Source organism: Aethalodelphis obliquidens, unplaced genomic scaffold, assembly GCF_003676395.1.
Source record: "Aethalodelphis obliquidens isolate GAN/ISIS:26980383/991018 unplaced genomic scaffold, ASM367639v1 scaffold11, whole genome shotgun sequence".
In the NCBI taxonomy this organism is placed as follows: domain Eukaryota; kingdom Metazoa; phylum Chordata; class Mammalia; order Artiodactyla; family Delphinidae; genus Aethalodelphis; species Aethalodelphis obliquidens.
The window spans coordinates 42,858,461-42,882,399 of record NW_020837955.1 but is presented as its reverse complement, the minus strand read 5'-3'; the positions used below and the strand labels follow the sequence as shown (position 1 = coordinate 42,882,399).

At 46.3% G+C, this 23,939-nt stretch overlaps 1 protein-coding gene and 1 long non-coding RNA gene across 12 annotated transcripts in view; one reads left to right on the top strand and one right to left on the bottom strand.

Moving 5' to 3' along the window:
• EBF3 (EBF transcription factor 3) overlaps positions 1-6,546 on the top strand; it is a 117,630-nt gene extending 111,084 nt beyond the window's left edge. For 3 of the 11 annotated variants that reach the window (XM_027112952.1, XM_027112949.1, XM_027112951.1), the window contains exons 14-17: positions 842-1,030; positions 1,426-1,623; positions 2,694-2,806; positions 3,898-5,526. In XM_027112952.1, the coding sequence (XP_026968753.1) occupies positions 842-1,030; positions 1,426-1,623; positions 2,694-2,806; positions 3,898-3,915 (518 nt within the window). In that variant the 3' untranslated portion in view covers positions 3,916-5,526. Of the gene's footprint in view, positions 1-841; positions 1,031-1,425; positions 1,624-2,693; positions 2,807-3,897 lie in introns of all 11 variants that reach the window. The other 8 variants (XM_027112953.1, XM_027112955.1, XM_027112950.1 and 5 more) reach the window with 7 other exon arrangements.
• A 347-nt stretch (positions 6,547-6,893) lies between these two features.
• LOC113623542 (uncharacterized) lies at positions 6,894-23,409 on the bottom strand. The gene is made up of 5 exons (XR_003433980.1): positions 22,234-23,409; positions 15,813-16,113; positions 10,419-10,604; positions 9,421-10,301; positions 6,894-7,410 (listed from the first exon to the last, which is right to left on the bottom strand). It is a non-coding gene; the product is annotated as an uncharacterized LOC113623542 (long non-coding RNA).
• Between the last annotated feature and the right edge of the window lie 530 nt (positions 23,410-23,939).

Here is a 23,939-nt window from a genome sequence, read left to right as displayed (position 1 = left end):
CGGGCAGAGCATGCTCAGAGAACCCAGGAAGCTGAGGCAGCGGCCACAGTGGCTGCCACGCGGCTTTGCTGGTATTTGCTAGCCGATGCCTTGAACTGATTCCTAAGGGGCTTTGCTTTCCTGGAAAGGCTGGGATAAGCCCTAGGAGAGCTGTGACGTAGGGAGCCGCGGACCCTTCCTGGATGCGCTGCACAGGGGTCGGGGGTGGGACTTGGTTTCTGAGACTGGAAGGAGCACACGGAGAGAAGCGCTGGCTCCCCGCCCGCACCTTATCCTTTTCCGGCCGCTCTAAAGCCCGTGCAGGCCGTGATCTCAGAAAACGCCTCCCCGTACGCCGCTCGGCTTCCGCTCACCCTCACCCCACGGCGGGAGCGAGGCTCCTGCTTCCCCTCCCCACGCCGACAGAAATAGCAGCCGTAGACATGAAGGCCCCAGAACAGCCTTTCCTGGGGACTTACGGCCACAAACAGCTCTCCTTGTCAGCCGTGGCATTTGAAGGTCTGCAGAGGCCGAAAGCTCACCTAGCGCAGGGGGACGGCCCAGGAATCGCGCCGTTGATAATTGCTTCTAAAGAGGCACGTGAAAGCCGCTGACGGTTAGATCGAAGTGCGCCTGGGCCGGCTGCCGAGGCCGCCGGAGACAGGACGGGGCTCGGCGAGGATGCTCGAGCAGGGCTGGCGTGACAAGGTTATTTGAGCTGGCGAGAGGCGCTGGGGCTGGAGGAAAGCATACGGTCAATTAAAAGCGTTCAATAGATGATAGAGGTTTGCGGGGAAACCCCCCCCAAGTGTCTCTCCCTGATAATAATGTTATTTTTGGCCGGGGGGGGGGATTTTAACAGTCGGCTACAGTCGCAATACAAGCAGCGTGTCCCCGCGAGGATACGTCCCCAGCAGTACTCCCCAGCAGTCCAATTACAACACAGTCAGCACTAGCATGAATGGATATGGAAGTGGCGCCATGGCCAATCTAGGGGTCCCGGGCTCGCCTGGATTTCTTAATGGCTCCTCCGCTAACTCTCCCTACGGCAGTAAGTGTCTGTTTTTGTCACCCGTCATCACACAGATTCATATTCGCTGCAAAGTCAAATGTGTGCGTTGCTTGGATGTTCTGTGGTGTGAGCTACTGGATAAAAGGAAGGGTGGCTCTGGAGGCTGGGCGTCCACGTGACGACAGTAAATTGACCTAAAACGGGCCCCACGCGGTCACATTGGAAACCCAAACAAAATCGGCACCAAATGGGGCCGCCCAATTGGAAACGAAAAGTCCAACGCGAGAGTTTGCCTGTTATCCAGAGAGTGGCCAAGCCAGAAACATCTCGTGCTTGCTCTGTTGGCCCGACGCTCCAGGCGAGGCCCTGGAGCTCTCTTTGTCGTGTGGCCGTGCCCGGCGTCGTGCGTCCTGACCATGTTTGCTTTGTTGCAGTAGTGCCGTCCAGCCCTACCATGGCAGCCTCTTCGGTCACCCTCCCTTCAAACTGTAGCAGTACACACGGCATTTTCTCATTCTCACCTGCCAATGTCATCTCTGCAGTGAAACAAAAGAGCGCCTTCGCGCCCGTGGTCCGGCCCCAAGCCTCCCCTCCTCCTTCCTGCACCAGCGCCAACGGGACCGGACTGCAAGGTGAGGGTGCGCGCTGGCCTGAGGCCGTGGCCTGGGAGCGCCCGGAGGGCCCCGGGGCAGGCCAGGCTGGGCCGCAGGGCTGGAGTGAGGGGCTCTCCCTGGGGGGCGGGAACTCCGACCTTACCCCGGGCCCACCCGCGGGCTGCCGGCAGGGCGGCCCTGGCTGTTGCATGTTCTCCTTCGTCTGCCGCAGTGCGACACCCACCCCCCAACCCGGTGCTCCCGGAAACGACCCCCCCCCTCGTTCAGTCCCCACAACCGGATTCTTCCTCTTGGTGGATGAAACCCGTTTCCTCATCCTTCCAACGTGACTTAAGTGTCCTCACGGTAAAGCGGCCCATACCTGCAGGGAGTGGAACCTGCAAGGGAAGGAAAACGGGCCGTGGTGAAGGCAGCGGGGCCCAGGTTGCGTCCCGTTCAGCCCAGAGCGTGGGCAGGTGCAAGCCTGTCGCTCCCCTGACTCACAAGGCAGTGGGACAGCCTCAGGCCTGGGGTGGTGGGTCATGGTGCCGCCTGCAGCGCCCACCTCGAAACTGGCCCGTTCTCACTGTCCCGAGCCTGAGCCTTTATTCGCAACCTGGTCTAACGGACCACGGGGCGCACGAGGCTGCGTTGTCCTCGGAAGGGCGCGTGCACCTAGACCCGGGGCTGTGCGCGCACCAGTGCTGCACGGGAGTTGGTTTTCCAGGAGATTTCCTTCAAAGACGCGAGAGGGAGAAGGTCCCGCCCAAGGGCAGCGGGAGGCCCCGCCTGGCACAGCTGCCCACAGATGGGGCCGCGCGGAGCGGGCACCCAGCGCCCGCCCAGTGCTGGGGCCCTCTGGGCAGTGGCCGGTGGTGCGAGTGGCAGGCGGGGCTGCGTGAGGGCCCCTAGGCCCCGTGAGCTTGCACGTGGCTCTCGGTGACTGACTGAGGCCCACAGGCTCTGAAATTAATTAAGTGGCCGTCATCTGGCCTCTTTCAGACACCACCTTTGGTATATGCTCCTCCCGGTGAAAACCAAATCCAGTTACTCCTTTAAAAAAATGAATCCATTCAACCAGTATTTACTGAGCGCCTACTATGTGCCAGGCTCTCTGCTGGGTGCTGAGGACGCTACCGTGGAGAAGACAAACTGGCCCTTTTGTGAAGTCGGTGGCATATTTCACTTTGATGAACTAATGCTCAAAAAAGGAACTGGAAAGGTATCAGTGATTTGAAATAATTGTCTGCACAACACCTGTTAGCGTGAGAGGGACGCCCAGCCCCGAAGGGCCGCCGACTGGCCTGCAAGCCAGCAGCGGTCACCAGACCACAGGCGCTTAAGAGGCGGGTGGCCGGGTGCCACGGCCCCGCCCGCCGTCCACCCGGTGCCAGGGCCCATCGAGAGGTGGCGCCACGTAAGCCGTGTGCACACACACAGCTCTTCCAAACCATAAAGTTGTAACGGTGAGTCGGAGATAAATTAATAGCGCTGAAATTAATGAACTGAGAAATTGAAGCTCCCATCACTACGTGAACAGACGTATTAATATGTTATACACAAGTTAATGAGAATGATCACTCTGACAGAAATTGAGCAACACTAAAGTTACAAGATTTTAGATGACATCTGTACCCAGAGTTCACTGGGAAGCACCTGCTGCACTTGGCATCTTGGCCCAAGTTTCTCTTTCCCTCCAAGAAGAGGAAGGACGCGCTCCCTACGGTGGAGCCGTGACTTGTGTCTCTTGAGGGCCCTTGGCCCTGAGATTGCAACCAGGTGGGCTGTGAGTGGCTTTGATCTTGGCAGGTCCGCGACTCACCATTACGATACAGAACGATCAGCGGAAGGTCCAAGGCAGGGGCTGAGAGCAGAGGGGAACCCGAGGTGTGTCCAGTTTGACTGACTTAGGGAGCGAGAGCTGTGCCCGGGTCCCAGCAGCCCGAGAGCTGGCCTTGGCTGGCGTCACAGAAGTGACCGGGTTGGTTCGGCATCTGTCGACGGAGGTGGCCTCCTGGGGGGGGGGGTCTGGGCCTCCGTCTGCTATAAGCCAGCCACTGACGTGTGTGGGCAGCGGCCCTTTCACACCCGGAAAGGCCAGAGCCTTTCCCTTTGCCACGTGAGGTCGTTGAGGCGAGGACCCCGGGGACCTGTCCCCCACGAGCACCCCACACCCCCTGAAGTAGGTGCCTTAACCGAGCCCACGGCTGGTTAATGCAGATTGTGCAGACCCACTGTCACTGCCGACCGAAGCCCAGGGAGGCCCCCCACCCCGGTGAGAGGCGCCCCTGACCTGCCCCCTCTCTCTTTCAGCTATGTCTGGGCTGGTAGTCCCGCCAATGTGAGGGGCGCTTGTTACCTCCCGCCGCGCCCAGCATCCAAGGACGGACTTCAGGGGACACGTTAGTACATAAGAGGTGCTGATGGAGACCGTGTCTTCAGTACATCAGCAGCGGTTGAAATGCTACAAAAGACTTTGTTTAAAGATTTTATTTAAACTATTAAGAATCAACACACAAACGACGTACTTCTTCATGAACAATTCCATTTTATTGACTGAACTTTTCTCATATTTTCACATTTCTCAGTCCTGAAGAATAAGGAGAACAAAGCGATGCCTATTTTGTATAAAGTTTCTGACTCCGTCTTGGCTCTGTCTAGTACTTGCTATGTGTTGGGAGAAACTTTGTGAATGCACCATTTTGATGATCATGAAACACTGATGAAAAACGCCTCCAAACATTTTTCTGTACTCATACTTAGATTCACAATGGTTGTGTATCTCTATAATGTGAAATATTTTTTTGTGGTGACAAAAGGGGGCCAAGGAGGTCTGAGCCATCAAACTGGAAGAAAGGAAGACTATATGAGAAGGAGAATTGGGGTGGCAGGGGGGGAGGGAGGGTTTATCGTTGCTTAACTTCATCTTAATGAAACGGAACTTTGTAACTTATTGTAGTTAGAAATTGTAACTTTGATATTGAATTCTCTTGCCTTCAACAAGCACACTGACAGAGGAAAAAAAAAATGCTACTGTCTGTTGGTTAAAATATTCTCCCACTGCTAGAGCTTCCTGTTAAGCAAGTGTGATCTGCGACATTTTTTCCAACTTTTGCTAGCACTGTATACTATTGCATTCTTAGGCTACTGTGAGGTCCATGTTTCTTGTACCAGAAATTGTCCTTTTGACTTCTAGATCCTTCTTCCCTGATGTGTTTTGTATGTGGTTATAAAATTGTAGACTTTTGTGATTTTGCCAAAGTTGTAGCTAAATATTTATACACTTGTCTTGAATTTTTTTCAGATCCACTTAAATATTTAGGGAAAAAAAACGAGTTTTATTCCTTATGCGTCTTTTATAAGGAATAAAATGGTCTCCATTCAACACTTACTTACTTTTCCATGAACACTTGCTGTTGCTAAGGGACTTTATTTTGTAACATATCAATTATAAATATTGTATTTATCTTTGAAATTTTGTACACTGCTTTTCCCACCATTTTCGGTTCCTTTTTCTTGTCTGCGTTGGTTTTTGATCATGGCCTGGTGTTGTGATGCTGGGGAAGAGCATTAAAGCCAAGAACTGTTTGATCTGTTTCGTTCAGTGAACCAACATCCTTGCATTTCATTTGTACTTCCAAAATTTGCTATTGTTTGTTTAGACTTTCCGTCCTTTTTTTGTTTTTTTTTGAGGAAAAGTCAAATTCATTGTTTATTTTTATATTATTTTTAAGTTATCTGAACAAATACTTTTGAAGAAAAAAAAGTTCGTTGTATAGTCACAACAAAACGGTGCCACCCGCTGTGACAAACCCTCGTAGATTCCGTGCATGTGGAGCGGCCACGAAGAGGCGACACCGTTGGGGCTGTGTCCTCCTTCTGTTTTATTTCTTTTGTAGAATGTAAAAAGTCATTTCAGCTGCCACCCATGACTTTGCCACAGAGCTGAACTGTGTTTACTGGAAAAATTCAGAGGCCTAAAGTTTAAAATAAAATTTACTTCTGATGTTTTAATGACAATGTTTGCCACATTAACTTCTCTGATGCCTTAAAAGTGGACTTCTTTAAAGAACCTGTGTGCTGTTTGATCACAGGCTCACCCCACAACTGTTGATCAGTATTTCATTTGGAGATGTACGGCGTAAAACACGCACACGCACACGCACACGCCCGGAGACCCCTGTGTCGCTCCTTTCTGCATCTGGTTCTGCTGTGTCCTGTGTCCTCCCAAGCCCACCTCCGACTCAGAGAGGTTTCAGGGGACCCACAATCACCCCTCGTTTAAAATTCCTTTTTAACAATACGTTTTTTGTGGTCAGAACCCAGCAGCACTGTCTGTACTTTTTAAACTGGATAATGACCTCCTTCAGACACTGTACCTGTTAGTGCCAAACCTGCCGTGAGACCAAGAGGGTCGTTTCTTTTTTCCCTTTGCAGACACAGCACAGCAAACGGTTTGCAAACTGCAGCAGAAATCAAATCTAAAACAAAAAGGAGGGACTTTAAAAATTTTTCTTGACAGAAACCAAAACAAAACAATGCAGGACTTAAGAAAGTGTCCATTCAAGGGACTAAATCAAAGGATCAGGACGTCCCCAGGGGTTAGCGGGTCACACTCTGGCCCTGCGACCAGCCTGAGGAGTCACTCTGGAACTCTGTTGCCTCCGTTTTATTTTGTGTAAGTAAGGGTTTGACCTAAAAATGAGCTCACGTGTACACGTTAAGGACATTCGCAAGTCTCCTTGTCCCTGCACTTGGTTTGTGTTTTAGATTAATTAGTCGCCCTCATGGCTTCATCGTCTCAAAACTGAGCGCTCCACTAAATGGTAGATTTTACTGTTAAAAACCCTACAATAAGATTGTTTTATCTGTACATTTTTTCAGATATTTAACTGTATAAAAATGTTCATTTTACACAATATTTAATTAAAGTACTTCTTGTCTGTGAATTTCACTTTGGGTAATTTGATCTGTTTTGATTATTAAAATGGCTTTGCTCAACACGCAACAGTTACATTGGCCGGGTGGGTGGGGTTGATCTGCACTCCCAGAGCTCTCTTGGCCAGGATGAAAATGGTTCATAGAAGAACCTTCTCCAAGGTTATCTGCCCTCAAACGCTCACCTAAGCCGCACGGAGAGTTCCTTGTAGTTACTCAGATGCCTCTGGTCCCCAGAGGGGCCACCTGTACGTGTGTTGCACGCCCGCCGGCACATGGGAACACGACTGTGGGTCAGACCTGGGGGCCACAGCAGCACTGTGGCCCATAGACAGTCTCGAGACTCGCTGGGGGCTTGGTCACCCCCACCCCTGCTCCAGGCCCTCCTGCCTCAGCCCCTGCCTCTGAACTGGAGGACTGGCAGGTAGAGGGCAAGCATTCTGGCTACTCCAGACATGTGCTCCTCTGTCCCTGTCACCGTGCTCCACCGGGACAAGATCCAGCTCAGAAAGCTCCGGTTGGACGGGCAGGCACCAGGGCTCCGGACACCAGTGCCACTGAACCCGGACCTGAGGGACACCGTTGCCAACGGCAGGTCCACGGCCGTGGTGTGACAGGCCCCATGCACTGCGCCGGCCCCTGGGCCGCACGGAGGTGTGGCCAACGGCAGGGCTCTAATGAGATGCGCCGTCAGCACCGGGGCTCTGATTTTTGCAGCTGTGCTCAGCTCCTGTGCCTTTTCAGCAGCACCACTCCGTTTCATTCTGTAGTTTTCATTTGCTCCTCAATGAAAGGCTGGTTTTGCATGTTTTGGCTTGCAGCTCTCCAACACATACACATAAGTGTGATCCAAATTAGTACTCACAAATGTCATCTTAATTACTTGTTCTGCCGAGCAAAACAGGGAATGATTATCCAAAACATAAAGAAACTTGTGAATACCTTTTTCTCCTGTCAATGACAATCAGGTTTCTCTGACTGCATTCTCGTTTCAGCCTTAAAGAGACAGCGAAGAAAGAGGCTCATGGGGTACAAGGCTGCAGCCAGCCCCTCCCCCCCCAATTCCCCTGCGTGCTGGGCACCAACCTCACCTCCTTCCCCACTCTGAGCCGGTGCCAGCGATGCCTGCTCAGGGGCGTGGCAGGGGCTGCCGCTCTGAGCTGCTCGCCTGGGCCCTGTGACCAGCGGGGAGGGAAATTATTTTATGTTTGTGTTTTGAATCCGAACTGAGAACTGCATTCTCGCCAAATGTGTGCCAATTACTGTCAGGCCACCTTCCAGGGTCTTCCAAGCTTTTAAAGATTATTCAAAGCACTTGAAATGGGCTTCAATCTAATGCCTCATTTCATTGCATTAAACAGCCTAGTTAATAAAGAATCGATATATTCAAAGGGCAAGGTTATCTTTTGTCTATAAGGGGTGGTGTCATTCTGAACCTTTTATAGTTCAAATGCTGAAAAAGACCTCATGAAATCCATACTCATCAAGCGGGTCAACGGGGGCAATAAAGAGGCGTCCGAAAGGAGGGGCGCCCGCCCTCCCCCAAAACAGCCCCAGCCTTATCTCCCCGCCCGGCACCCAGAGAAGTCCTCAGAAAATGTCAATTTCTCATCAAGACAAGAGGCTGCGATGATCACTTTTTCCAGAGAATACACACAATTAAGAGAATGCAGAGGGGCGGCTGCGGCGGGATTTGTGGCTCCTTCTGTCCCCAGGAGCTGCCAGCTCCCTCCCAGCAGATAATAAGAGTTGTTGATAACTCAAGTGTCAATATGCCAGAGAGCGAGTTTTGAATGTGAGTCCTTGTGCTCTGAGCCCGCCCGGCCGATCCCAGGCCCTGATAACGGCACAGCTGCCAACGGACACCCTGGTTTGGCCCTCACAATTAACGCGATGAATAAATCACACAAAGGAGTCGGGATGCTTTATACTCGGTGAGACAATCCCCTGCTTTACCCTTCAAGGATTCCTTTTATGTTGGAATAAGGTTGCTTTTAATGAAATTTAAACTCATCAGAGGAAATCAAAAACCTCCAATCAGATTACAAATTGATTTTTTGGTCATTTGTCATCCCCAGTATAGGGCTGTGGGTTTCACGGGGAGCGGGGCTGCCGGTCCGGGTCTGGGGAGCCAGCACGCACATGGCTCCCAGCCCCCGGCCTGGGGACAAACGGATAGGCTCTGGACCCCGTGCAGACTCAGACGCGGTCTCCCCACCGCCCGGGTCTGGCAAAGTGGACCCACGACAGCAGCAGGTGCCCGTCAGCTCTGAGTCCAGCTGAGGCTTAACCCGGGGACATCCTTGGCGGAACCCACAGTGATTTCTAGGTCTGCAGTCATGATCTGCTGAGGGCGGCCAACAGAGACACGTTCTCTTGGGATTGCAGTGAGTTTTGGTTCATACCCGCCACGCCCTGGATCTGCTCTGTGTCACCCCACGTGGAGCCACGTGGAGTATGCCCTACACCCCAAGAGCTTACGATGTGGGGTGGAGAGAAAACGCGGCCAGTCCCACTTGGCCATCCAGTCGGAGCCCAAGCGTTCACTCCTGAGCACAGCCTGCCCTGGGAGTTCTCCCAGGGGTCTCCTGTTGTACCCTGGAAGGACTCTGAGTTTTCTGAGGACGAGCCAAGGCCGTGCTTTCCTCACCTTCCTATCTCTACATCGAGGGCACCCGGTCGAGGCTGCGGTGAACCACCGAGCATCTGGGACTTAGTGTGGGTGTGTCGGAAGGATGGGGCTCCGGACAAGATCGGGGTAGTCACTACTTCAGCACAGAAGTGAACATCACTTGTGATTCAAGATTCCTCAGAAACCACCTCTTAAAATACAATTTCTCAGCGAGCAGAATACCCAACACCTTTCCAAATAGCAGATAAGCATCGTGCCTCACTCACATGTGGCACCGGAGGGTCGAGGGACACCTGTCACAGGATCCTGTCTGGCCGACCCAGGGGGCTCTGTGCTGGATCTGGCTCCCCTCTCTCGGGTGACAACACTTCAGTTTGCAGGGGGCAGGTGACCGGCCCAAGGTCACAAGGCTGGAAGGACCAGGGCCCGATGCCAAACAAAGTCTCCTGTCTCCAAACCCTCTGTTTTTTCCCGATTTAGGCTTCAGAGACCTTCAGGAATTAATGAGAGAGAGAGAGAGAGAGGAAGAGCGAGCGAGGCCATCTGGATGGAGTGAGAACCACCATACCCCCCTCCCAGCCAAGTCAGGAGGGCACGTGCCCCAGGGCTCGAGGGGCCTGGCTCAGCCAGGCCACCTGGACAGGCTGCGAGATGGAAACTGGTCTGTCCGGCCCAGTATCAGCTGGAGCTCAGGATACAACCAATGTCACCGGTTCACAGACCCGAAACCAAGGGCAGAGGATCATGTCCCCGGGGCCTTTGCAACATACAGGAGGCCGGCAAAGAGCTGCTCCCGAGTGCTTCATCCCTGCTGTTCTCAGATCACCTCATGGTCCACAGGTGGACCCACATGGCTGGGGAAACTGGACGCCTGTGTGTACCCGGTGCCTCTTGGGTCCACGTGGCATGTGCAGTGCAGGCAGGGGAGCCATTCACCCGGCGCAGGGACAGGAAAGGGACAGGCTGGGGCCACCGAGGCAGTGCCAGAGGGACTGGACTGCAAGGGCTGAGCCCTTTGGCCAACACCCAGCCAGGGCGCAGTAAAAGCTTGTCACCATTCCAGATGACAATGGGGACAGGACAAGGACATGATGAACGGAGAAGGTCTGGGTGGTAGAGTCAGAATGAACCACAACAGTCAGAGGCACTGGGCAGAACAGAAACGAAGGATCAGAAGCAAACACCGGCACAGCACGCATCACCCTGCCCCTCAGACCACGCCCACCGCCGTGCTGATGGTGGCCATGGACCACAGCTCACTCACCTGACACGTTCCCTCCTACAAGGGACCGAGCTCTTCACTGCCTTCTTCCACGACTGTGGGACCAGCAGGACCCAGGCTGGCATGGGGCTGCAGACACCAGGGGAGACAGAAAGTGTCCTGCCACAAAGGGTTCACCTTCTCAGTATGCGATGAGGTTTTGCAAATCAGCAAGAGTAGATGGACATTCTGGAGAAAAATGGGCAAAGTCACAGTCAGTACAAGTGATCAGTAAACTGGGAAAACATACTCACCCTCTTTTAAAACTGCGTATCAAATTAAAGTGAGATGAAAAAGTTTTTTCACGTATTAAATTAGAAAAGATTTTTCTTAAAAGCTAATACTCAGTCCTGCTGATGGAGAAATGGGCATTCTTAGAGTTGTAGAAAGAAGAGCAAACCAGTGCAACCCTTCTAGAAATAAATTTGACATTGTATCAAGAGACTTAACAATGTTCATATTCTTTGACCCACCAATTCCACTTCCAGGAATCAATCTTAAGGAAATGATCAGAGATTAGACAAGACTTTAAGTGCAAGACTGCTCACCATAGTAATATTTATTTAAATAAAAAACTGTAAAGAACCCAAAATTCTAAAAATAGGAATTGTTCATTGAATTATGGTATAGCCATATAATCGAATACTGTATATTCTATTAAGCTATTAAGATCATGTTTTTGAAGTACATTTAATGAAACGGTAAATAGTAATGACATAAAATTAAGTAAAGCAAGCATATAATACTGTAATACATAATTCGAATTTGTAAATTCCCATGTAGCGAGAAGGTAAGAAGGAAAGACATATGTATTTGGAAAGAATATTAGAATTACAGCAACAGCAGGCATACTTGGTAGGTGAAAGCTTCATGTTACATGCATGCTTTCCAAGTTTTCTGCCAAACAGACATGCAGGGTCCCGGGGAAAACCCTCCTGTGCTACCGACTCACCACCCTGCCTCTTGCTGCCAGTAAGGAGGCAAAGGGCACCTCGTCTGGAGACAATCCAGTTGTCCTAGGACACTGAGGCCGGATGTACTGCGGGTATTGGCATCACAAGGCCACGTGGAAGTAGAGTTGAGACTGACATAGTGGCAGGAGACCAGAGACCAGGAAGCAGGTCCACCCTCTGAGAGTGCAGGACTGGAGAGGTGCACGGAGGGGCGGAGCCTGCGGCCACAGGGTCAAGAGAGACAGGACCCCAGGGAGAGATTCCCATGAATCCCAGCTCAACTCCCTGGCTCCTGGCTTTCCCAGCATCTTTTGGGGTCTGATACTAACTTCACTTTTACTTGAACTTCCTTGAAGGGATTTCTGTTGTTTGCAACCAAACCATTATTGACCAAATTAGGGAGAAAAATTATTTTAAAGTTAGTGTTATAAAAAAACTAAAAGAACTTAAAAAGTATTAAATTTAATAAGTGAAATGTAGCAAGACTGATGAATACAAGGTCAATATACAACCATATTTCTATAACAATGACAGTTATTGGAATTTTTAAAATGATACAGTTTACAATATTGTAAAAATATCAACAGCTAGAAAGAAAGCTACCAAAGTTATGCAAGATGTCTGCACAGGAAACCATAAAATTGTTGAGAGAAATTTTTGAAAATCTTAATAAATGGACGCATACACCATATTCATGGATTGGAAAACTACGTACTGAAAAGATGCCAATTCTCCCTAAAATGATCTATAAAGTCAGTGTAATCTCAGGCCCCTCTTCCAAATACCACCACGTTGGGGGTTAGGGCTTCAACATATGAACTGGGCGGGGGCAACACAAACATTCAGTCCCTAACACTGTGCAAAGAAGATTTCTTATGACACTACAGTAATTCAGACAGTGGGGTGCTGGAACGAGACTAGACAAACGACCTAATGGATATAAAGTTCAGAAGCAGACTCCACGCACACGGTCATCTGATCTGTAACAAAAGTGACACTGCAGTGCAATGGGGAAGGGTGGTCTTTTCCATGAGTTGTGCTGAGTGTGTGGATATGCACACGGTAAATGAAGCGACTCCCCCCTCACACACGCAAAGTGCAAACCAGGATGGTTGGGGACGCTAAGATACAATGACTCCCCAGCTGTAAGAAAGAGAGGAATAGTTTCAGGCACAAAGGAAGAGGCAGTGTTAAAATCAAAGTCATGAGAACTCCTAGGACCTCTGAAATAGCAGTAAGATGCAGTGATGAGAAGCCACCTGTCTGGGTGGCTGGTGAGGGCTGGGACTTGCAGGAGGCAGGAGGGCCTTTAAAGGTCGAAACAAAAGCCAAACCCAATTCCCTTCCATCTAACACCTCGGGTTTGTTCACCTCAGTCTGCGTCAATGCCACAGACAAGGTAGAGACCTTGAACTCTGCACCCGCTCTTGCAGGGAGTTGGTAGAGCAGGCATTCTGAAAAGATCAGCTGTCCAGAAGCCCTCGAGATGCCTTCAGAAAGACTTATGAAAGGTCTTTATCCCTGAAAGAAACTTGAAAAGATCTAAGTAAATGGAAAGCATCCCATGTCCATGGACTAGGAGACAATACTGTTAAGATGACAATGCTCCTTAATTAACTTACAGATTCAATGGAGCCCCTTTCAGAATCACAGCTGGCTTCTTCACAGAAACCGACAAGGTGATCCTGAAGTTCATACGGTATTGATTGCACAGGACCCCAAACAGCCAACCATCTTGCAAAAGAAGAACCAAGTTGGAAGACTCCCACTTTCCTATTTTAAAACTTACTACAAAGAAACAGAAATCAAGACAGTATGGTGCTGGCATAGGCTAGACATACAGATCAATGGAACAGAATTGAGAGTCCAGAAATAATCCTACATATCTATGGCCAACTGATTTTCAGCAAGGGTGCCAAGATGATTCAATGTGAAAAGAATAGTCTCTTCAACAAATGGTCAATGGGAGAGCCACAAAGTGAAAGAATGAAACTGGACTCTTACCTCACACCATATACAAAAATTAAGTCAAAATGGAGCAAAGGCCTAAAGGTAAGAGCTAAAACTATAAAACTCTTAGAAGAAAACACAGGAGTATCTTCATGACTTCAGATTTGACAATGAATGTGACACGAATTTGGCAACTGTACAAGACACAATAGATGTGACACATCTTAGATGTGACACCAAAAGCATGAGTCACAAAAGAAAAAAAAGGATAAAACAGACTTCATCAAAACTAAAAACACCTATGCTTCAAAAGACACTATCAAGGAAGTAAAAAGACAACCCACAGAATGGGAGAAACTATCAATACTTGAAAATCATATATCTGATAAGGGACTTGTATCTAGAGTATAGAAAGAACATTTACACTTACAAATAATAATAAGACAAATGACTCAATTTAAAATTGCGCAAACGATGTGAATAGACATTGCTTCAAAGAAAATACACAGATGGCCAATAAACACATGAAAAGACGCTCAACACCACCAGTCATCAGGGAATTGCAAATCAAAACCATAATGAGATTCCACTTCACACCCACTGGGATAGCTATAATGAAAAAGTCAGACAGACACAAGTGTTGACGAGGATGTGGAGAAATAAGAACCCTCATATAACTGCTGGCAGGAGATGGTGCAGCCACTTTAAACAGTCCAGAGGTTTCTCAAATGGTTAAAAACAGAGTTACCAGTATTTCCACTCCTAGGGACACACCCAAGAGAAACGAAAATACATTCATGCAAAAACTTGCACGTGAACATTCATGGCAGCATTATTTATAACAGCCAAAAGGTATAAATAACCCAATGTAAATTATGAATGGATTTTTAAAATTTGGTATAGTCATACGATGAAATATTCTTCAGCCATAAGGGGAATGAAGTGCTGACACATGCTACAACATGGATGAACTTTGCAAACATTACGCTAAGTGAAGGAAGCCAGTCACAAAAAACCACGCTATATGTTTCCATTTATAGGAAATGTCCAGAACAGGCAAATCCACATAGACAGAAAGTAGATCAGTGATTGTTTAGACCTGCAGCACATGAGGGGTTAGGGGATGACAGTTACAGAGACATGGGGGGGGGGGTTTCTTCCTGAGACAATACAAACATTCTAAGATTGACTGGGGTGATGGTTGTTCGTATCTGTGAATATATTAAAAACCACTGAATTGTACATTTTAAATGGGCGAATTGTATGGTATGTGAATTACTTCTCAATAAATTGTTATAAAAAAGTCTTGTGGTTGTATCAAAGCATCAAAAAAAAAAAAACAGTATTGCTTTCCATTGAGAACTACTCTTAAGGTTTTTGGTTTTCTGGGGAAACTGTATTTCCTGGAGAAAGCTGCTAGGACTCAAGTCCCAGGTCAGCACACGGGAACCACTGGACTCCTTGCAGTCTTGCCCCTGTGTGGGGCAAGGGTCCCTCCCACCTGTCTGCTCCCCGGGAGGGGCCGCTTGGAGTCCACACACCTTAGAAGGGGAGACAGTCACATAGGACCCTACTCAGCATCTCCAGGCCACGGAAGTCAAGATCATGTCCCTCGACTCCTGCCTGGGGTGAGGCAATGCAGGTCCAGGTCCCTGCCCGCCCCAGTCTGGCCCTCCATGGCCCAGATGGGATGGTCTGCCCCAGCCCTGGCCTACATTCTGCCTGGTTCGTTCCTCTCAAGGCTGCTCGCAAAACACCCATACACAGGGTGCCTCATCCAGGGTCATTCCTAAGTTAGATTTTTCTTAAAGGAAAAAAGAAAATTCCTTTAAGGATAGTTTTTAAAAACTGTTTCAATAGGTTCCAAACATTCCAGAATACTCAGTCCTACTTTTTTAAACCTCATTGCCCTGTTTCTCAGATTTCTTTAGAACTTGTCTCGTTAAGACGGATATCAGGAATCTCAATGGATCCCACTCCTGCCACCCTGGTCTGAGCCGCATCAGCGCTTCCCTTGTTCAAGGTTGAGCCTCCTAACCAGTCCCGCTGCTTCTCCTCCTGTACCGGCTCTCCTTCAGCACAGCAGCCAGAGGGCCCTTTAACAGTAAAGGCAGACCACCTTCACCGCAGGGGTCCCCTTCCAATGCCACGAGGACACACAGTCAGCCACGCCACCGGTCACGCCCCACTCCCTCTCCAGCTGCCCAAGCTCCAGGGCACTCACTACCATACATCCCTTGAACACGAACTCCTGTCTGAGGCTTCGCACCTCTCCTTGGAGCTCTCTTCTGCAAAAGCATCTGCTCTGCTCCCCTCACAGGGGTCTTGCCCCCATCCCCAGGGAGGGGTCCCTGCTGCCCCATCTAAAATTGACACCCCACCCCAACCATCACCCACATGTCTCCCCCCTCCCTTTTATTTAATCCTTCCCCTTGGCATTTACACCATTCACTAAAGTATAGGCTTTCCTTCAGTAACTTGTATTGTCACCCACCAGACCACAAGCCTTGAGGAGGAGGCTTGTCTGCTTGGATTACTGCTGCATCCCCAGCGCCCCAGCTTTTGTAAACCAAACTTTCAAGGACACAGTATTCTCCAGCATGTCTTCAACCTCGGTGGCAGCCCGTGAACTTGAACAGGAAACAAATCCCATCTTTACTTCCACTAACTTCCACAAAGTTTAGCGTTTCCTTCCATTATGAAGATAGGCGACAAACCACAGTCATTTCAGCAGTTCCAGGGACTTTTTGCAGAGATGCTGAAAGATTGTTTATGGTTATCATGACTTCAGAATTCTGGTAATTAAGAGACCCACTGTTAGATCTTGTTATTTAATATTGAAGAAGCACTTATATAACAATATCACAGATTTGATTTTTTAAAATTTTGATAACTATTCAGTAGAATTAATTTTCTTTGTAACCGCATATGTTTTATTTTATGTATTTAAAAACATAGTTCTGAGAAAGGGGTGTAGGGGTTTCGCCAGGCTGACACAGGGGTCCACAGCACAGAAGAGAGAAGGGAACCCTGGACTGAGGCACCTGCTTCTATGCTCAGGATATGTGATTTAATATGGGTTCAAGTTGGCCTGCTGAGAATTCAGTTTTTTTCATTATCTAGTAGAGTTTTGCTCCATAGCGCACAGGTTTTGTGTTAGTTTATAATATACCCTCTTCAAAGTAACAGAACAACAAGAAAAGAACTCCTGAGTCAGACCTACAGCCTCCCTGGGGCCAAATGGGCCCCAGAGTTTGCGGAGGCCTCACTGTGGTCCAGGTCCTGGGCCGACGCGAGACAGGCATTAAGTAGATAATAATCCATTTTTTCTTGCTTTCTTGTAATCCAGGCTTATTGTGAAAATAAAAGCAATGAACACGGGTTGGGAAGACAAGGTTAATCCTCCTTTATCCCAGCTTTGCCTAAACCTCTCCTCTTGCCAAGTAGATACATTTTTACCAATGGGCTGTCACTCTTTTTTAGACCTTGTTCTAAGGACTTTAGAAATAGACATTTCCATGTAATTAAAAAAAAAAAACCCTAACACGATCATCATTTTTATATTGCTCTGCATAGCATTCCCTCAATAACCTTCCCTGACAGTGCACACGGGGATCCAACCCGTTCTTTCCAGTGGCTGAAGAGAACTCTACTGTAGAGATGAAAGCACACCTATTTAACCAGCCCCCTGCTGAAAAGGTTCCTATTCTTTGCTACTGAAAACAACGCTATAGCAACAAAAAGTATACAATGAAAACAATTTAAAGGTATTATTTTTAAAAAGTTGTTCAAAACTGGTATACTGAAAACCACAAAACATAATGGAGAAAAGATTAAAAGGTCTAAATAATTACAGGGATATATATTATATTCATGGGTTTTAAAAAACTCAGTAGTATAAAGAGGTAAATTCTCCCAAAATTCATCTGTAGATTAAACACAATAAAAATATCAGCAGGTGTACTTTTGTGGAAACTAACAAGCTGATTATAAAATTTATACAGACATGCAAAGGGTCAAGGATAATCAAGGTAATCTTGAAGAAACATAAAACTGGCAAACTCAGACCATCAGCTATCAAGGCTTATTTTCAAACTAATAACTGATGCAGTGTGTTATTGGTACAAGGATACATCAAAAGTCCAGAAACAGAACCACCCATGTGACAAAGTGAGGTTGGGTCAACATGTGGTACTGAGTCAACTGGCTCTGTCTCCCGAACAAAATAAACCTTGAACCCCTACCTCAGACACCACACAAAAATCAAGTCCACACAGATCTGTAGCTAAATGTGAAAAATAAAACAACAGCATTTTTAGAGGAAAACACAGGAGAATATCTTTATAAACTTGTGACAAGCAGAGATATACTAAGCAGGACACAAAACCTTCAACCATAAAATAAAACCCTGATAAATTTGACTACATTAAAATTAAGAAATTCTGTTCTTCAAAATGATACCTTTAACAGAATAAAAAGGCAAGCCACAGAGTGGAAGAAGATATTTGCAAGATATATAACTGACAAAGAACTCATATCAGAATATAAAGAACATCAATAAGTAGAAGCAGACGGATTAATAGAAAAATGGACAGAAGACTTGAAAAGGCAATTCACAAAAACCGGATATTCACATGGCCAATAAATTTAAAAAAGATGCTAAACTTCATTAACCATCAGGAAAAAGAAAATTAAACCACAAAGTGATACCACTACACCTCCACCAGAATGGCTAATTATGAAAGTACAGACAATGTCTTGCTTTGGGGAATACGTGCATCAATGGGAACTCTTATGCACTGCTGGCGGGAGTGTAAATTGGTACACATACTAGGGTAGACACTTATCTACTGAACACTGAAGGTTACAACTCAGCAACCCCACTGCTAGGCATACGCCCACAGAAATGTGCACACACACTCACTAAAACACACCAACGGCAATGTTAACAGCAGCACTATTTTAACACCTTTACTGAGGTATAATTGATATACAAAATATGCACATATTTAATGTACATAATTTGATGAGTTTGGAGATATGCACGTGTCTGTGAAACCATCACTGTAACCAAGGCATCCGTCGCCTCCCGAAATTTCCCTGAGCAGCACTATTTTTAATAGCCCCAAACTGGAAACACCTCCATCAGGATCAAAACAAGTAAGTAAAACTGTGGCACGTTCACACAATATAAATATTCTATACAACAGTGAGAATAAATCTTCCATCACTATGTGCATTCACTTGGATGACTCTCACTAACGTCATGTCAACTGAAAGAAGCCAGGCACAAAGAGAACACATCATCTGATGTCCACTCATATAAAGTTCAAAAGGGCAAAATGTGAGTCAGTGGTGTGAAAGGTCAGAACTGAGGTTCCCTTGGGTGGGGTAGTACAAGGGATTCTGCTATGTTTACTTTGTACAAAGCCACAGAGCTCAATGCTTATGGTTCTTGAGTTTCTTAGTAATAACGTTATATTTCAATAACAAGTTTACATAAAAAACTAACAGAGAACATTCTTGTATTTATGTCTTTGTGCACAAATCAGTATTTCTGCATGGAGCAGTCCCTGAAGTGGTACTGTTGGTTCATTTTTTATTTTTTACCTTTATAAAATTTAATTTTTCTATATAACAAAGTATCAGAAGGAAGGAGTTTCCAGTGGTTCATTGATAATATGAGGTATATTCATATCTATGACAGGATTGGACACAGGGTGAAATTGGGCTTCAATGCAGGAACATGAAGGCATCTTCTGACACATAGGTAGCTCTGGAAATGGAATAGCCTTTTCAGAGGTTGGTTCACTTTTTAAATGAACTTTAAATCTGGATAGGTATTGCCAAATACTCTCAATCACCAACACATAAGAAAATATCTATTTCTGGCAGTCCAAGCCACAGCAATCAGGCAAGAAAAAGAAAAAAGGCATCAGAATTGGGAAAAAAAAAAGGAAGTAAAAATGTCTCTATTTGCAGATGACATGATTTTATATATAGGAAACCCTAAAGACCCCACTGAAATTCTGTTAGAGCTAATCAACAAATTCTGTAAAGTTGCAGAATACAAAATCAACACACAAAAATGAGTAGCACTTCTGTAAACTAACAATGAATTATCTGAAAAATAAATAAATAAAACAATCTCATTTACAATAGCATCAAAACCAATAAAATACATAGGAATAAATGAAACCAAGGAGGTGAAAGATCTCTACACTGAAAGCTATTAAGATATTGATGAGAAAAAGTGAAGAAGACATAAATAGGTGGGAAAATATCCTGTGTTCATGCATTGGAAGAATTAATATTGTTAAAATGTCCATACTACCCAAAGCCATCTATAGGTTAAATGTCACTATCAAGATTTCAACAGCATTTTTTTTTTTACAGAAATAAATAGGAAAAAAAATCCTAAAATGTGTATAGATAAAAGACCTCAAATAGCCAAGCAGTCCTGAGAAAGAAGAACAAAGCTGGAGGTATCACGTGCCCTGATTTCAAACTATATTAGAAAGCCATAGTAATCAAGAGTATGGTAATGGCATTAAAAACAAACACAGACATCAATGGAGCAGCATAGACAGCCCAGAAATAAACCCATGCATATATATGGTCAATTAATTTATGAGAAAGGACCTAAGAATATATGATGGGGAAAAGACAGCCTCTCCAATAAATGGTGCTGGAAAACTGGAAATTCTCATGTAAAAGAATGAAACTAGACCTCTAAATTATACCACTCACAAAAATTAACTCAAAATGCATTGAAGACTTAAAATGTAAGACCAGAAACCATAAAACTCCTAGAAGAAAACATAGGGAAAATTTCCTTGACATGGGTGTTGGCAACGATTTTTTGGATATGACACCTAAAGCACAATCAAGAAAATAAAAAATAAACAAGTGGGACTACATCAAACTAAAAAGCTTCTGTCCATCAAAAGAAATTATCAACAAAGTGAAAAGACAACCTACGGAATGGAAGAAAATGTTTGCAAACACATCTGATAAGGGGTTAATATCCAAAATATATGAGGAATTCATAAAACTCAATAGCAGTCCCCTCCCAAATAATACAATTAAAACATGGACCAAGGAGTTAAACAGACATTTTTCCAAAGAAAATATGCAAATGGCTGACAGATACATGAAAAGATGCTCAACATTACTAATCATCAGGAAAGTGCAAATCGAAACCACAATGAGGTGTCCCCTCACACCTCTCAGATTGGCCATCATCAAAAAGACAGGCGATAACAAATGCTGGTGAGGATGTGGAGAGAAGGGAATCCTTGAGCACGGTTGGTGGGAATGTAAATTGGTGCAGCCATTGTGGAGAACAGTATGGAGGTTCCTCAAAGAATTGAAAATAGAGCTACCATATGATCTAGCATTTCCACTTCTGGATACATATCTAAAGGAAAAGAAGTCACTGTTCTGAAGAGATACCTGCACTCCCATGTTCACTGCCACATTATTTACAACAGCCAAGACCTGGGAACAAGGTAAAAGTGTCCAACGACAGGTGAACAAATTAAGAACATAATGGGAAAAATACATATAAATGGGAACGTGAGATACGTACATACATGTATATATAACAAATATATATATATAAAATGGAAATGTAAGATAGATAGGTATCTATATAATGGAATACTAGTATTTCATTACAGTAATCCAGTATAAATATATAATGGAATAATGGAACTATTCAGCCATAAAAAAATAAGGAAATCCTGCCCTTTGTGACAATATGGATGGAGCTTGAGGGCCTTACACTAAGTGAAATAAGTCAGACAGAGAAAGACAAATACTGTATGATTTCCCTTAGATGTGACCAAACTCATAGAAATGGAGCAGATTTGTCTTGCCAGAGGTGGAGGGCTGGGGGAATTGGATGAAGGTTGGTCAAATGGTACAAACTTTCATTTTGTAAGCTATAAGACAAATAAGTTCTGGGGATGTAATGTACAACATGTTGACTATGGCTAACACAACCATTTTGTATATGTGAAAGCTGCTAAGAGAGTAGATCTTAAAAGTTTGCATCATAAGGAAAAAATATTTTTTGTGACTGTGTGAAGTGATAGATGTTAACTAAACTCACTGTGGTAGTATTTCACAACATATACATATATCAAATCATGGTTATACACCTTAAACTTACACAACAATTATACCTCAATAAAACTGGAAAAAATAGAAGGAAACCGAAAATATCTATTTCACCACACCTTTACCCATAATAATTCATTCCTGCCTGCATTTAAAAATATTTATTGTCATAAAAGGACAAATAGTTTATGATTCCACTCATATGAGGAACCCAGATTAGTCAAATTTATAGAAACAGAAAGTAGATGATGGGGCCAGGGGCTGGGGAGGGGAATGAGGAGTCAGTGTTTAATGGGGACAGAGTTCCAGGTTTGCAAGATGAAAAAGTCTGGAGATGGATCGTGGTGAAGGTTGCACAACAATGTGAATGTTGACTGCCACTGAACTGTACTCTTAGAAATGGTTAAAATGGTAAATGTTATGTATATTTTAGCAATTAAAAAAAATTTAAAAATTTATTGCATGCCTATTAGGTGCCTGGCACTGTTCTAGGTGCTAGGAATATAGCTGTGAATCAGAGACAAACATGTACTGCTTCTGACAGACTTGTATTCCAGGGAAGCTGTTATCAGTCAAAATTTTTGCTAATATAATTGGTAACAATGTTATCTTACTGCTTTAATGGCATTGTTCTAGTTACTAGTAGGTTGAGTATATTTTCATATATTTGTGCACCATTTGTATTTCTTCTGTGAAGTGCCTGTTCATATCATTTGCTCATTCTTTTCTATTGGGTTGTTTGTCTTTTTCTTATTAACTTGCAGGAGCTCTTTGTATTTTATGGCTCTTACCTCTTTGCCTATTTATATGTCCCAAATACCTTCTCTAAGTCATCGGCTTTGCTCTGGGCTTCTCTCCCTCTCTGTCCCTGCCCCGGCCACGTTTCTGGTTTCTGGTTCTTTGCTTCTGATGATGTTCCCCGTCCTAGGATTTACAAGCAAATTTTTCTTACATTTTATTCTAGTACTTTGATAGCTCCCTCCCGCCTCTGGTGGAGTCTTCTGGGTAGTGGTCCCATCGCCACTGTCCACCGCCCATTTGTGGGACATCTCTGTACCGGGAAAGGTGCAGGGGCCTGCTGGCCACCCAGGCAGGAGACGGCAGTGCCTCAGGCACCCACGTCTACTTTTCAGCATCTAGGTGGCGCCTCCTGGCTGCGCGTGTGGCCGCTCCTGAGTAGCTGGTTTGGAACTGGGCTGGAAGGTGGTTCACGTGGTCAGAGCACCGGGCTTCAAACGGTACATCCTGCAAAGAAGGGCCGTCCAGGATCCTCCCTTCTGTGAGGCCACTCATGCCTGATCCTCCCAGACCAGCATTTGCCATGATCTGGTTCAGACACCAATAGTCTGAAGAAAGAATACAGCCTCAGGGGAACCTCAACAAATCAAGCAGGCCTTGAAGACGGCCTTGGCCGGCCATGCTGACCCCGCCTCTTCCAATCTGTCCTAAACAAGACACATAAACGGGCAACACAGAACGCGTGAATGCTGACCACCACGGCAGAGGGTCAACCTTCTGCTAAATCCGGGAAGGCTTTGCCCTGGTGGAAAGACGGGCGGGGTGGAGGTAAAATCACACGAAGGCGGGCCTCTCTGGCCCTGCTGGGCACACCCTGCACGCGCCTCGTGATGCAGGGACCAGCTCGGAGGGAGCAGAGGGCTCCGGCCCCATGCCCACGCCACAGACCAGCCTCGTCCGCTAGGAAGGGACCACAGCCACACTCCCCATCCACCTCCTCTAGTCTTTATGCGTCGATTCGAAGATGTGCTTGGTCACCGGCTGGGAAGGAAGGAGAGTGGGGAATCTAGCCAAGGTGACCAGCCTTCTGGGAGGCGTATTTGCCAACTCAAGCACTGGAGGCCATGGCCGGGGTAGGACAGTGCCTGCTGGGAATGGCGTGTGTTTTGAATGGGCTATTTTTTTTTTAATTTAAATTAACATTTATTAAAATATTTGAGTAATATTAATAACATTGTTTTTGAAGATGTTGGGCGTAGGAGTTTATTAATTAATTTATTTTTGCTGTGTTGGGTCTTCGTTTCTGTGCAAGGGCTTTCTCTAGTTGTGGCAAGTGGGGGCCACTCTTCATCGCGGTGCGTGGGCCTCTCACTGTCGCGGCCTCTCTTGTTGCGGAGCACAGGCTCCAGACGCGCAGGCTCAGTAGTTGTGGCTCACGGGCCTAGTTGCTCCATGGCATGTGGGATCCTCCCAGACCAGGGCTCGAACCCGTGTCCCCTGCATTAGCAGGCAGTGAATCGGCTATTTTTTAAAACTATCAGTTTTAGGTTCACAGCAAAATTGAGCGGGAGGTACAGAGATGCTCCGTACGCAAGCACACACAAGCACAGCCTCTCCCATAATGCACACCCCCACTGGAGTGGTATGTTCTGTTAAAATTAATGAACCTCAGGCTTCCCTGGTGGCGCAGTGGTTGAGAGTCCACCTGCCAATGCAGGGGACACGGGTTCGTGCCCCGGTACGGGAAGATCCCACATGC